Source organism: Podarcis liolepis (genome assembly GCF_965112155.1).
Source record: "Podarcis liolepis genome assembly, contig: HAP1_SCAFFOLD_22, whole genome shotgun sequence".
Lineage (NCBI taxonomy): Eukaryota > Metazoa > Chordata > Lepidosauria > Squamata > Lacertidae > Podarcis > Podarcis liolepis.
Window position 1 is genome coordinate 3,057,302 of NW_028148947.1, and position 15,151 is coordinate 3,072,452.

The 15,151-nt window shown below is 46.2% G+C and overlaps 1 protein-coding gene across 1 annotated transcript; it reads right to left on the reverse strand.

Moving 5' to 3' along the window:
- Positions 1–8,678: 8,678 nt before the first annotated feature.
- LOC310698965 (uncharacterized protein) lies at positions 8,679–12,633 on the reverse strand. The gene is made up of 2 exons (XM_083520540.1): positions 12,100–12,633; positions 8,679–9,792 (listed from the first exon to the last, which is right to left on the reverse strand). The coding sequence occupies exons 1-2, from the start codon at positions 12,315–12,317 to the stop codon at positions 8,793–8,795; spliced, it is 1,218 nt and encodes a 405-aa protein (XP_083376666.1). The 5' UTR covers positions 12,318–12,633; the 3' UTR covers positions 8,679–8,792.
- Positions 12,634–15,151: the final 2,518 nt, after the last annotated feature.

Genomic DNA, 15,151 nt, shown 5'->3' on the forward strand with positions numbered 1-15,151 from the left:
CCCAGTCCAGTGCTCTAACCACTAAACCACACTGCCCCCCATTGCAGTCTATAACAGCCTGGAGGGCCACAGATGCCCCATATTCTCTGGCTCTGAGATTGGCCAAAGTTTCCTTTCTATCCCTTGTTGCGCAAAAAGAAAAATGCTGTCAGGGGTTCAGAGACAGAGGCACAGGTGAGGGAGGAGACGGAGAGCGACGAGGAAGAATCCCAGGACAGTGAGGAAGAGGATGACAATGACTTGAGATCTTCCATGAGTCTCTCAAGTGAATCGGAGGATTCTCAGGAGGGGGCGCCCCTAGTCAGGACAAGGGGGGTCACAGGGGGGACCTGCCAGGAGCAGGGAAGCAGCAGGGAAACCCCGAGCGGGAGTGGAAGATCGGGGCCGGCTTCCCAGCAGGAACGAAGGGAAGAGAGGGGAGTTCCCAGTGTGACACACGGAGCGGAGCAGGAAAGAGACAGGGGAAGGAGATCGGGGCAGGACGTCCTGCCGGAAGAGGCGGAGAGTAGTACAGGGAGTAGTGTAAGTGTCAAGAGGAAGGTCAGGGGTAGCGAACGCGCGCCAAGTTCAAATGTGGAGGCGCGCGGAAATGGAGAAAGCCCGGAGGAGGAGCCTGGCCCCAAAGCACGAAGGAGGGGGGAACAGGCATCTGAGGAATCCGCTTCAGGAGAGAGCAGGAGGGAAGGAACCCAGGGGGGCAGAAAGACCCTGCGGAAAAGGAAAGACAGGAAGAGGTGGTCTAGCACAAGCCTCTTAAGTTGGTGTAGAGGAGGAACCGACTCAGAGGGGACTTCAAATGTCTGACGTTAGAGACGCGGGGCTGCGCGCCTCGGTTGTGGAATCAATAATGAACTGCAATAAACATCCTTGTATATAAGAAGAGCTTGGCGTTGGTCTTTTGTGAGCTGAGACCTGAGGCAGCCCCTGACAAATGCCCATGACAAAATGTGACATTTTTGGCTCTTTGGAGACAGTTCTGCTCCCCCCCCCCTCTCCATTTAAAGGAGCCTCATCCCTTTTCAAACCCAACTTCCTCCTGCACACAGCTTCAAAATTTCCATAAAGAACTAACTAACCAACCAACCTGTTAAGTTGCGGGCGAACATAGCAGATGACACAGTGATTTCTCCAGAGAAGCTCTTTATTGTAAGCTGGACAGAACTGAATAGCAAACAGCTCAGCCGGCCTGCTTTTATAGGCAGCCGTCTATCAACATTGTAGCAACAACAACCCAGGGTTTCCCGCCTAAAATAACTGACGTGGACCTGAGTGAAAACTATCTAGACTATCCCCCTGCTGGCCCAGGGTGAGAACTTCAGTACATAACACCCCTCCCCACCGAGATAAGGCGTTAGTTACAATCGTAATGGTTTCCTTATATACAGCACTACACGTAATGGTTCAATTAGGCACAAAAGCATATCGGTTACATTTCCCATACTTAGACCAACAGTGATACAGGTCCAACAACATAGTCCTTTAAATAAGTTGGGCGCTTGGAAACTTGGAGGTTGCCCCGTGCTTCGGGCAGGTGTGCGCAAGGCTTGGGGTGGCAGCCGCGGCGTGGGGGGGGATAATTTTTTTTATTCATTCCCCCCCCCCAAAAAAACGAGATGCGTCAAATTTTTCTTTAAAAAAGCATATGGTTGGGGTTGGCCTAGGGTGTGGTTATTCATTTGTAGTTGGCTGTGGTGGTCTTTGTTTTCATGTGTGAGTGGGGTGGGTGGGTGTTTTGGATCAGCAACAAATCTACTTATTCCAAGACCTCCCTTAAAGCAGTAGTGGATCACCATGAAGAAGGCGCCACCACCGAGAAGGCCTCTGCCTGGTTCCCCGTAACTTGGCTTCTCGCAGGCGTCTCCTTCGTTTTTCCTTCTAGCGCCTGCTGAAAACCTTTGATTTCACCCCCCAGAGGCACACTCCATTGCCTCTCGAAAGAGATGCCCACAACCTCCCAGGGAACTCTGGGAATGGGAGTTCTGGGAGGGGAATAGGGGGTCTCCAAACGGCTCTCAGCACTACAGCTCCCAGAATCCTTTTGGGGGGAAGCGTTTCAAGGTACCATATGGCTTTTAAGTGGATGTTGGGAGTGTAACGTCAGCTGTCAGGCGTTCCCCATCCACTGGATGTCAGGATTTCCTAATAAAAACCTCCAAAACAAACCCACAGTCCTTTCTACCCCTTTAAAAAAGACCATCAACTGGAGAAAATGTGGTTTTTCTGCTGGTATGATTGGTACAACCTGAAGCGGATGTCGGAATTGTAGGCGAGAGAATAAAAGAATGGAAGAGTTGGAAGGGACCCATGGGTCATCTAGTCCAACCCCCAGGAATGAGGGAATCAAGAAGGGTCAGAAGTGAGAGAATGGACCCAATATTTGTCAGAATGGACCCAATAATAATAGAAAAAAATGCTTTTAAAAGAATAGATTTGAATGCCAGCTCATTCATTCCATGCACATTTTTGAAAGGGGGGTGGGGGGGGTGGAAAGAGTGATTTCATCACCAGGGGGCTTCCAAGTCCTGGCAATTCACTGCTTGGATTTATTTAACATTTGAAGATGCCTTTGAGTTTTTTTATGTTTTTATCTTTTATACAAGATAAAAACAGACACACAAAATAAAACAATAATAATATTGATAATTTAGTTAGACCCCGCCCATCCAGCTGGGTTTTCCTCTCTTTTAAATATTATAGCGCTTTAGAGTTCTGATATAAAAAAAAGTTTGCCCTGGAATATCAGTTCTGGGAGGGGGGAAGAGCTAAGTGCCTTCATGCCCTGCCTGGAAGCTTCCTTGAATCATCCGTCCGGTTTTTGTGGACATCAGTGCATTAGACTAGAATGGGCTATTGGTCTGTTTGCATGACCCTAAGTAATTGTGAGGTTGGGTAACTTGCTATCTGAACAGCAGTGCCATTTCCTAGAAAGTCAAACATCTTTTCTCTTTCTGTGGAATTAAGCTTTACTTAGAATAAGATACATTCTCCCCAAATCGCAGTCTCCCTCTGTCCTCACCTGCCACAGTCCACAAAAGTCTGGGTGTCTTTTTCGGCCGACCTTGTGCTTTCCAAACAACTGGCCTCCTTCCAAACTGTAGTGCTTATATACTGGGATGGATCTCGTACACGGAAACCACAAGAAGAATTCATTTCCGCAGCATCTATTAACAGCCCCCCCCCCCAATCCTGAAAATTCCAAAGAGCTCAATATGCTTTCCAGAACCCTGAGAAAGCTGCAGGGGGCTGCCTTGAATTTCCTGCTGAAACCCCCAAGTTGTCCAACTCTATTTTACCTGAAATCCCATCTTGATTGAGGAAGGGGGTTTGCATTAGAAGTGGGACGGGCGGAGAGGGGGAATAGTTTCTAGCAGCAGTACCTCCTCAGGTGTTTTGAGGACCTATTACTAACCAATTGATTGATTTTCTATATAAACCTTTTGCAAATAGATCTTATTTAAAAAAGGAAAACAGTAAGCCACACATTTCCTGCAAATTATCCCCCATGACCATTGCAAAGCTAATAATAACAAGAGTAATAGCAGCGTATTGGACCTTAACTCTGCATAGGAAGGAAACAGGGGTGGGCTGTCTAAAATACTTGTGCCCAGAAAAGGGTGATGATGGACAAGAGAGGTTTAGGAGAGAAAGCGTGGCCCCTCCCTTCCCCCTGCTTAATCTGCAGCTAAATTTGATGTGAAATGTGCTTTTGTTAAAAAAAACAAAAAGTCAGCCACAGGGACAGTCTAAGAAACAATATTTGGGGGGGACATTGCTCCATTAGAGGTTCCACACTGTTAAGGAAGATTCCGGGTTGAGAGACTACTCAACAGCCCAGCTCCTCGGAGTACAGGTGTCCCCCCCCCCCCCCGCAGGTCCATGTGGTCAGTAAAAGAAGGAAATTCCAGCAAGCAAGCAATTTGGAGCAAAGCAGCAGTCAGTAGACTCAGAGCCTTTCTTGTTGCGCAACAGGTTCAACAGCAGCCAGTGAACCCAGAGCATGGGGCCACATTGACTTTGAAAACTTTCCCACCATATGTCAGAATACAGTTTGCACAGCATCATCAATACATCATTGCTACATCACTAACATGTCACAAAAGGGGAGGGTTACACAAGATTAGCATAGGCAGCTATGTCAGGGCAACACCCAAGTACAGTATAAGCTTAGCATCATGGGCAAACATGTCTTAAGTACCCACCACCCAAAGTACAACAGACCTTCCTTGGCATCTCTGGAGCTGGAGGCAAGTCTGGGGATGAGATTTGTCTTCCCTTGGAGAACCAGGAGCCCACCAATTGTCACCTCTGGGCATTTCCTGGGGCAGGAGGTGTGTACACATGTCTTGAAGCTTGGGGAGGTGGAAGGGGAAAGAGTCTTTTTTCCAAGGGCAAAATGGTGCTGGAATGGAGGAACTTGGCAAAGGGGTTGATTTTATAGGATTCATACAGCTTGGTATCTTCTTCCCTGAGCTGTCAAGTCGAAAGGATAGGTTCAGGCATAATGTTTGTAACATTTAACAACTTTAAAGATGTCTCCCCCCCAGTAGGTTCCGTAGAAACTGCAAATATTTTCTCCCCATTTAACTACAGTTCAGACGTAGACATATTTCCCACCCCCTTTGGTCCCATATGTTATATAGATATGCACATAAAAACAACCTGGTACATCACAACACTCAAGTCCCTTCCAAGCAAACCTACACTGTCAATTTTTAAAAAATATAGAAACCAAGGGTTGTGTAATTTCATTTCCGTGCACAAGAGTGTAGTCCTCATGATAAACCTTTTTTTGGGTTGCGGAATTGCGCTTAAAGCAAACGCGTGCATATGCACATCCCGGGAGCTACAGGTCCCAGCACCCTTAAACTACAGTTCCCAGCTCCCTTGGCACACTGCGCTTTCCAGAGCCCCGAAGAAACTACAGTTCCCGACGCCCTTAACAAACTGTAGAGATCTGCGTGGATCTGGATCTGATGGTTTACTCTTCATGGTTGAAGGGAATCACATGGAGGCCTCTTTTACGTGTTCTCTAGCATTTGTGTCCTTGTTCCCTTTGGCTTGTTCCTCTTCTGGATTTCTTTCCTTCGTGTACTCATAGATGTACATTTTTTGTCAGCTCTTTCATTTCTCTGGAGGAGTGTTTATTGGTAGTACCTTGAATAAATAGACAAATTCGGGATTTTTTTCCTTTTAATGTTATAGGATATCATCTTTTCATGTTATAGGATATCATCAATAGACATTCCTATTTTTTATCATTTTCTGCATACAATTGTTTTATAATTCCTAACACATTATGTTCTATTATTTGAAATTAACTCCAGTACGTTTGTCCATTGATCTTCATTGTATTCTTTCGTAGTATTTAATGTGATTATAGGTAGAGGAATTTAAGGATTTTGTTGTGGTTTACTAAGATTATTGGCTAAATTTCCCAATCTATTAGTTAATAGATTTGTATTAAAAAGTGATCTTGGACTCCTCAATGATATGGACCACAAGCAAACAAAGAAAAACCTGGAAGTCAAGAGATGTGGAAAAATTCATCTCAATTCAAGACTGTGGCACTCTGCTTCCTGGGTCCATGCAACCAGCTGTTTTGGCACCACTCAACAATGACAGCCAAGACTGAGCCTGCAAGCTCTAAGGTAAGACCTCCCTTAAAGCAGTAGTGGATCACCATGAAGAAGGCGCCACCACCAAGAAGGCCTCTGCCTGGTTCTTGGCCCTTCCATGAATCCCATTGAAATCTATAGCATTATTCAGTTGTGTCACAGCATATTTATGGGAAATGTCACTATTACAAAGAGTTTGGAAGAAGAGTTTGGACTTGATATTCCGCCTTTCACTCCCCTTGAGGAGACTCAAAGCAGCTAACAATCTCCTTTCCCTTCCTTCCCCACAACAGACACCCTGTGAGGAGCTGCATGTGGAGGAGCGGGGAAGCGAACCCAGCTCACCAGATTACGAGTCCACCGCTCTTAACCACTACACCACACTGGCTCAAAGACTAATAGATGGCAGCTATACATAACCTTTAGCTTTAAAAATAGCAACAATATCTATCTAATGGAACAGTGCAGCGTGCTAGCTAGTGTCATAGAATCATAAAATCATAGAGCTGGAAGAGACCGCAAAGGCCATGCTGGAACACACAAGCAAAGCACTCCTGACAGATGGCCAGCCAGCCTCCACTCAAAAACCTCCAAAGAAGGAGACTCCACTACTCTCCGAGGTGGCATATTCCACTGTCCAACAGCCTTTACTGACAGAAAGTTCTTCTTAATGTTTAGGTGGAATCTCTTTTCCCATAGTTTGAATCCATTATTCTGCATCCTAGTCTCTAGAACAGCAGAAAACAAGCTTGCTCCCTCTTCAACACGACATCCCTTCAAATATTTAAACATGGCTATCATGTCACTCCTTAATCTTCTCTTCTCTGGATTAAGCAAATCCAGCTCCCTAAGTCCCTCCTCATAGGGCTTGGATTCCAGACCTTTTACATTTTGGTCACCCTCCTCTGGACATGCTCCAGCTTGACAATATCCTTCTTCAACTGTGGTGCCCAGAACTGGACACAGTTTTTCAGGTGTGGTCTGACCAACCAGAATAGTGTGGTAGCATTCCTTCGCTTGATCTAGACACTATACTCCTACTGATGCAGCCCAGAATTGCATTGGCGTTCTTAGCTGCCACATCACACTGTTGACTCATGTTCAGCTTGTGGTCGGCTAAGACTCCCAGATCCCTTTCACAGGTACTGTTGTCAAGCCAAGTGTCCCCCACCCGTGCATTTCACTTTTTCTATCCAGGTGTAGTACCTTACATTTCTCCCTACTGAACTCCATATTGTTGGTTTTGGCCCAGCTCTCTAGGCTATTCAGGTCATTTCTGAATTCTGACCCGCCCTCTGGTGTATTAGCAACCCCTCCCAGTTTGCAGTCATTTGCAAATTTGATTAGCATGCCCTCTATTCCATCATCCAAATCATTTATAAAAAGATTGAATAGCACCAGGCCCAGGGCAGAACCTTGTGGAACCCCAATAGTCATTTTTTCCCAGGATGAAGATGATGAAGTTTTCATCATCATGGCAGGGATGGTCCTTTTCCATAGAATTCTTATTCATGGAGTTGGTTTTTATATCCTGCTTTTCTCTACTTGAAGGAGTCTCAAAGTGGCTAAAAATCTCCTTTCCCTTCCACCCCCACAACAGACACCTTGTGAGGTAGGTGGGGCTGAGAGAGTTCAGAGAGAAGTGTGACTGGCCCAAGGTCACCCAGCAGCTGCATGTGGAGGAGCGGAGGAGCGAACCCAGCTCACCAGATTAGAGTCCACCACTCTTAACCACTACACCACAGAAACGTATCTCTTAAAACTCTGGAGCAAGCTGTTCAGTTCAGCCTCATAGTGATACTGATTTGCGGAGGGAAGGTTGGTGATGAGCAAGGTCTGTTCCCATTTCCTAACACAGAGACCGTAGAGCAGTTTTTGTTAGGGGCTGAACCTGCAGAGTGTTTCTGTTCAGAATTTCCGTGGCAGAAATTCGCTAAGTGCCTTTATAAACATTCATCTTCTTAAATCGAACCCACATTTTTGGGCCATGGTATGACCAGAAAGCCGTGGATCCGAGTTTCTTGTGGTGCAGGCTGTGCCCCTAGACATGATGTGTGATTTGACAGTGACTTTGGGCTGATCTAGTGCAAAAAGCATGAGGATCCATGAGGATCCGTGCTTCAAAACCACGTTTTTGGGCTACGGTGTCGCTAGGAAGCCGTGGATTCGTGATTTTTGTGGTGGATACTGTGCCCATGGCCATGATATTTGAGCTGATGGTGACTTTGGCCTGATCTAATGCAAAAATCATGAGGATCCATCAGGATCCGTGTTTTTTAACATGTTTTTGCTCCATTTCGGCAGCACGAAACAGTGGATGCGTGATTTCTTTGGTTCTGCTTACAGACTAAAAAGTGGTCTACAGTATCATGGTGTTTTTATTTTGTTTCACTATAAAAATCATATGAATTCATGAGGATCCATGCCTCGGATCCAAGTTTTTGTGGTGCTGCAGCCACGTTTTTGATAGTCCAGTCTGTAGGCGTGCCTTCCAGGTGTGATTTGACACTGCATTTGATGGAGTTATTTTTAAAAAAGTGGAGGATCCATGAGGATCCGTGTAGATCCGCCTTTAACCCAGACCCAAGTGCCCAATTATCAAGAACTGAATCCTACACAGGAGTAGACCAACCGGTTAGGCTTTAGTGGGTCTGCTCTGGAGGAGGCTCTGAAAAACGGGACGAGAGCGTGCATTAAGACCGGCCAAGATCATGCGAACAGAGTCAATATTTTAATTAATATGGGTTTATTAATTGGTTTATTAATTACAAGCAAACAGCAAAGAACCTGCACAAACAATGCTGACACCAAACCCTACGTATAGTAAGTAAAATAGAAAAATCGCTACCCGACCCGACCCCCACCCATCGTTCCCCCCCTCCACCTATTTCCCCTTTTCTTCCTAATGTCTCAACAAATGAAAATGATTTATAAAAATGTTACATGGGGCGGGCGGGTGGGGAAACATGAAAGAGAGACATTGCACACTTCTGTAAATGAACAAAATCTTTAATAACTAGCTAACTAACTAACTAACTAACTACTAGTCATAAAAAGGGCCTCCTCACCTGAAGGATATCAAAGCCCACCTGAAGTCCCAAAACAAAACTATCATATCCTGATCCACGCAGATCCATGCGTGTATGGAGCGATCTGCGTTGATCTGGATCTGATAGTTTACGACTCCCTGTTGTAGGGTATAACATGTATAATAGTATGTTTTGGGACTTCAGATGGACTTTGATGTCCTTCAGGTGAGCTTTGGGGCGTACGGCTTTCCTCCATCTCTACTGCGCAGGATTCCTCTGGAATGACAAGATCTTTTGCACAGCTTTCCTCCATCTCCACTGTGGAGGATTTCTCTTGAATTACCAGGTCCAGCAGAGAACCACACTTCGAACAAGTAGTTAGACTCTCGCTTTTCACCGCACTTCCTGGGGTAATCACCACTACAGTTTCTATTAGAGATGTATCTGTTGTGGTGCTCCTGATGCAACATCTCTCAATCCCAACCAATGCTGCACTCAGCAGCTGGAAACCTGCAGCGATATAGCCTACATAAATAGAAGGTCCAATATGCTGCTTGCTGGGAATTTGAGGCAATTCAAAAGTTTCAGGGAAGTCTATTTCCCCATTTTGCAAGACAGCAGACATGTTCCAGACCACAGAAATCAGGACGAGTATCCCTGCAACTAAGTTCAGGAAAGCTCCAAGCCTAAAAAAGCGAAAGAGAAAATCCTTATGTTTTCTGGGCTTGAACACATTGTACGAGGCAAATGAAATTAATCCCAGGGCCACTGAATTCATAATCGAAGCTAATGCCATTAAATCCTGTGCAATAAAAATTTCCTTCGGGAGGGTTGGATGTTGCTCATCGAGATCTTCGCAATGCCAAAAAGAGTTGCCGTCGTTAGAAGGGTCTTTCCAAAAGCAGACATCCCAGATTCCAATCCAGATGTTTCCAGAGCCGATTCCCTCGATGTTTTCCACACTCCACACTCGCCAGTTGACACTGATTGTTGACATAATGCACATCGGCAAGGCAAAAATAACCATCAGGAATGCACACAGCTGGAGACCAGAAACTAAACGCAGCCATCTGACTACCAGGGAGCCTTCTTTCACCCGCAGGGGGGGTTTGGAGAGGAGGGGAGCAGGGGAGACCTTGGCAGACATCCTGGAAACAAAAGAGAAGACAAGATGCAGTGAGAGAGGGAATAGCAAGCATGTCTAGTCATTGAAGGAAATCCTCCCTCCTGCATTCTTCCTTCCAGGCACAGAAAGAAGCAGCAAAAGAAAGAGTTCCCCTGCTCTCTCCCACCCCCTGGTTAGGTAGAGACATCTGATCCAGAGAAGCCGACACTCAGACTTTCTTCCAGCACACTGCTACTGATTTCATCTACTGTTGCATTGTTTCTGTAAAAATGGCCAGAACCTCAGCAACCTGTTGTGGATGGGAAGCTGCTCATGATTTCACTGTTTTGTGGGTTAAACCACAGAGCCTAGGACTTGCCGATCAGAAGGCTGGTGGTTCGAATCCCCGCGACAGGGTGAGCTCCCGTTGCCAACCTAGCAGTTCGAAAGCACTTCAAAGTGCAAGTAGATAAATAGGTACCGCTCCGTCGGGAAGGCAAACGGCGTTTCTGTGCGCTGCTCTGGTTCGCCAGAAGCAGCTTAATAATGACCCGGAAGCTGTATGCCGGCTCCCTCGGCCAATAAAGCGAGATGAGCGCCAAACCCCAGAGTCGGCCACGACTGGACCTAATGGTCAGGAGTCCCTTTACCTTTACTACACCTATCCTTTTCCACCAAGCATAAACACACCTGATGGCATAGTGAGGAATGTTTAATCCATAAACTTACGTGAAATGCCTTCCTCAGCTACAGTCTAGTGTGCCAGGAACAGAGCAGGTATTTGCTAGGTGCTCCTGAGCCTCAAGAAGACTGAGCGGTTGGCCACTGAGCTGACGTTCGCCTGAGCAGCCAGCCAGCCACAGCAGCAACTGCTCTGCAGAATTCTTTGGTCAGTTACAGGCCAGTTAGAATCCTGACAACAACACAAATCATAACTCCAGGGTACTGGTCATTTGGAACATCAGGAAAGTGGAAAATGGGAGGGAACTTAGTTCCCTTCTTTCCCAATGCAGAGTGTCTATTCCAGGACACTGCATAGTTAAAACATGTTCTTCCTGAAGTCAGATTCAGAGCAGTTCCAGCAGTAAAAATGGTGATACAGTATGTGTATCTCAGTACAGATTTGTTTGATGGGCCTGAATGCATTTCATAAAGGATCTCCATGTACAAGAAAGGCTAATAGCATGAGACATAAGAATTTCCTTGGCAAAATTATTGAAGACTCCCTACAAACCTCTCATTCTTCTTCCCCATCCCATCTTGTTTGGACATTATAGTAAGGGAGAAGATCTTAGCTCTTTTCCTTTGCACTGGGACCACATGGAATTTGTGCCATGGGACCCCATCACTCACACCAATACTGGCAACACCATTTTCACAACCTAGGTGTCCATGATTTAAAATGGCTTTCCTAAGACACTTCCGCCAAAATATTTGTGTTGCTTTCTTTCTGTTCCTTTCTGTGTTGATGCTCCGAATGTGAGCTGCTCAACTGCATGCAGTTTCCACTGAAGTGTGTGTGTGTGTGTGTGTGTGTGATTAACATTTGGTTAAGCAATGGGCCTAAATCCATCTATTTCACTTGAAATATCTTTGGGAGCCAGCCTTTAAAAATCTAAAGTAGATATCAAATTCAGAGGAATTAAAAGCTGTCATCTTTTTGACTATTTGAAACATCTTAGAACATACACAAATGTTAATGTTTGAAGGAAGGCAGCAAATGGAGCATTGGAGCCATCCATTCATCCCAGGAGTTGTGACCATTGATAAGATGAAGCACTTTCACATCGCATGGCAGTGTGCAGTGCTTTTTAATAGGTAAAGGACCCCTGACAGTTAAGTCCGGTCACGGCTCTGGGGTTGCGCCACTCATTGGCTTTACTGGCCGAGGGAGCTGACGTTGGTCCGCAGACAATTTTTCCGGGTCATGTGGCCAGCAAGACTAAGCCGCTTCTGGCGAAACCAGAGCAGCGCACAGAAACGCCGCTTACCGTCCCGCCAGAGCGGTACCTATTTATCTACTTGCACTTTGACGTGGTTTGGAACTGCTAGGTTGGCAGGAGCAGGGACCGAGCAACGGGAGCTCACCCCGTCAAAGACGCAAGTCCAGTTCTGTATCTGCATGACATCCTCCACACCCAAATGCTCTCCCCGTTCTGTTTCCCCCACTTAATCAGGATACACCATCTCCATTGAAAACTCTGCTCAGTGACACCCATCCAACAGAAAAGTGCTGACCGTCTTCCTGCTGATACACTTCCGTGCAGGGGTTTGGCCGACAACTTCTTCCCGAGTGTGGGGATGTTTTCAGGGGCTCTTTGCTTTTCCCTGCCTCCCCTTTCATCCTCACCTGAGGAGATCTTGGCCATTCTCTTGACAGGGACCTTCGTTCTCAGGCCGGATTTCTGTTTTCCTCCATTCCTCCTTCTCCCCGTCTGGTTCACTGAGCAAATAAGAGAGAGGAGGTTTCATGCAAGTCAAGGTGTGCAATGCATCTTCAGGGCATTTGGGAGGAAGAAAAGGTTCAGGAACAAGCGACGCAGCAGCCCCCCAAGCGTAAAAAAACATTTGAACATATCGCTCATGAGATTCGCCCCCCCCCCCCTTAGGATATAAATGCAGAACATCCCGTGCTCCTATTAATATAAATAGTGGGGTATTTCATATGATAAGAGCAGAGGAAGCTGCCTTATATGGAGCCAGACCAATTTTGGGAAAGTGCTACATGGGCCAGTCCACCAATTGGCTACCAATGAGAACATAGCAAATCACAAAATGGCTGCCATATGGTGTGGTATGAAATAAATTTGCCTGGCTGTGGGGCGTGAAGGCCGCACCCTGCAAGACCCTTTCCACGTGGCCTAGTCCCAGATTCGCTAGCCCCACAAAAGGGGTTCCTCATGAGGCCAGAGGAACATGGCCTGGCTGTGGGGCATGATTCGAAACCTCCAGTCCAAGTCCAGTGCTCTAACCACTAAACCACACTGCCCCCCATTGCAGTCTATAACAGCCTGGAGGGCCGCGATGCCCCATATTCTCTGGCTCTGAGATTGCCCAAAGTTTCCGTTCTATCCCTTGTTGTGCAAAAAGAAAAATGCCCATGACAAAATGTGACATTTTTGGTTCTTTGGAGACAGTTCTGCTTCTCTCTCTCTCTCTCTCTCTCTCTCTCTCTCTCTCTCTCTCTCTCTCTCTCTCTATCTCTCTCCCCATTTAAAGGAGCCTCATCTCTTTTCCCACCCAACTTCCTCCTGCACCCCCCCCCCAGCTTCAAGATTTTAATAAAGAACTAACTAACTAACCAACCCATGATTGGAATTTACGAGATTAAGGAGATAATTTATTTTTGTATAAGGAAAATAGATGGGAGGATAAATTAATTGCGCAAGGCAAGAATACATTGGATGGCAAATATCAGAAGAAACAAAGATTATGATTTGGGTTCTTAAAATAACACCAACACATGCCTGCCCAGTGGATTTCAGAACAAATATGTCTCCGAGAACTACCATTCCCAGAGTTCCCTAGGAAGTTGTGGGCATCTCTTTCGAGAGGCAATGGAGTGTGCCTCTGGGGGGTGAAATCAAAGGTCTTCAGCAGGCGCTAGAAGGAAAAACGAAGGAGACGCCTGCGAGAAGCCAAGTTACAGGGAACCAGGCAGAGGCCTTCTCGGTGGTGGTGCCTTCTTCATGGTGATCCACTACTGCTTTAAGGGAGGTTTTGGAATAAGTAGATTTCTTGCTGATCCAAAACACCCACCCACCCCACTCACACATGAAAACAAAGACCACCACAGCCGACTACAAATGAATAACCACAACCTAGGCCAACCCCAACCACTCTCACCACCAAAGGAACACAAGCGAACGGCCAAGAACCTGCACAAACAACGCTGACACCAAACCCTACATATAGGAAGTAAAATAGAAAAATCGCTACCCAACCCCACCCCACCCCATCTTCCCACCCCCCCCACCTCTTTCCCCTTTTCTTCCTAATGTCTCAACAAATGAAAATGATTTGTAAAAAATTTACATGGGGGGGGGGGAAACATGAGAGAGAGACATTGCACACTTTTGTAAATCATCAAAAATTTTAATAAATAAATAAATAAATAAATACTAGTTTTTGGGAGAGGGGTGCAAATAGCTAGCCATGCCTAGGGCACAAAATAGCCTGGCACCAGCACAAGGCCAACAAACACAAAAAGGAAAAACATCAACGGGGTACAGGCCAGCTGGGTAACCCTAGCTTCCACTGAGAGCTCCTCACCCAAGCCGAGAAGGGCTCCTGTGCTCTTCTGTGCAATGCTAAGTGCAAGATGTTGGTCTTTGTGACCTTGAGGCACATGCCAGAGGCACTGAGGACAGAGAAGTAGCTGGTGAGTAGTTGCTTGACCGAGGGGGAGAGGACAGCAGAACAGGGGGCTCCTTCAGCTCCTCCCAAACACACTCCCACCATCCAATTATACATTCACGTTCCAGAGATTGCACAATGTGAGGAAAACTGTGAAGCCAGCCAATGCCTCTACATAGCTCCATCCTTATTTCAGATATTGCCATATATCAATATATTCCAATATTTAGCAGTTTGCTACTCCCTGTTGCAGGGAGTAACATGTATGATGGTATGTTTGGGGTTTTCCTCCATCTCCACTTCGCAGGATTCCTCTGGAATGATAAAATCATCCGCATGGCTTTCCTCCATCTCAAGTGCGGAGGATTTCTTTTCAATTACCAGATCCAGCAGAGAACCACACTTTGAACAAGTAGTTAGACTCTCGCTTTTTACCGCACTTCTTGGGGTAATCAGCCTAACAGTTGCTACAGTGGTGCCTCGCAAGACGAAAAGTATTCGTTCCGCGAGTCTTTTCGTCTTGCGATGTTTTTCATCTTGCGAAGCACGGTCCGTCGCAACTGCGCCTCTTCAAGCGGCTTTTTAAAAAAAGCTCAAGACGTTTTCGTCTTGCGAAGCAAGCCCATAGGGAAATTCGTCTAGCGAAGCAACGCAAAACCGAAAAACCCTTTCATCTAGCGAGTTTTTCGTCTTGCGAGGCATTCGTCTTGCGGGGCACCACTGTATTTGACATTTATCTGTTGCGGTGGTCTTGGCGCAAAATCTCTCAATCCCTACAGAACCTAGAGAAAATTTATCTCCGAAGGTGTTACGGAATTACGGGGGGGGGGGCACATCTTTAAAGTTGTTAAATGTTACAAACATTATGCCTGAACCTATCCTTTCGACTTGACAGCTCAGGGAAGAAGATACCAAGCTGTATGAATCCTATAAAATCAACCCCTTTGCCAAGTTCCTCCATTCCAGCACCATTTTGCCCTTGGAAAAAAGACTCTTTCCCCTTCTACCTCCCCAAGCTTGAAGACATGTGTACACACCTCCTGCCC

What these genes read in the sequence shown, in the direction of transcription:
- LOC310698965 (XM_083520540.1), bottom strand. Translation starts at nt 12,317, where the DNA reads ATGTTTTTTTACGCTTGGGGGGCTGCTGCGTCGCTTGTTCCTGAACCT. An exon ending in AATGGCCAAGATCTCCTCAG is followed by an intron (nt 9,793 to 12,099) that starts GTGAGGATGAAA and finishes TTTTGTTTCCAG; the next exon opens with GATGTCTGCCAAGGTCTCCC.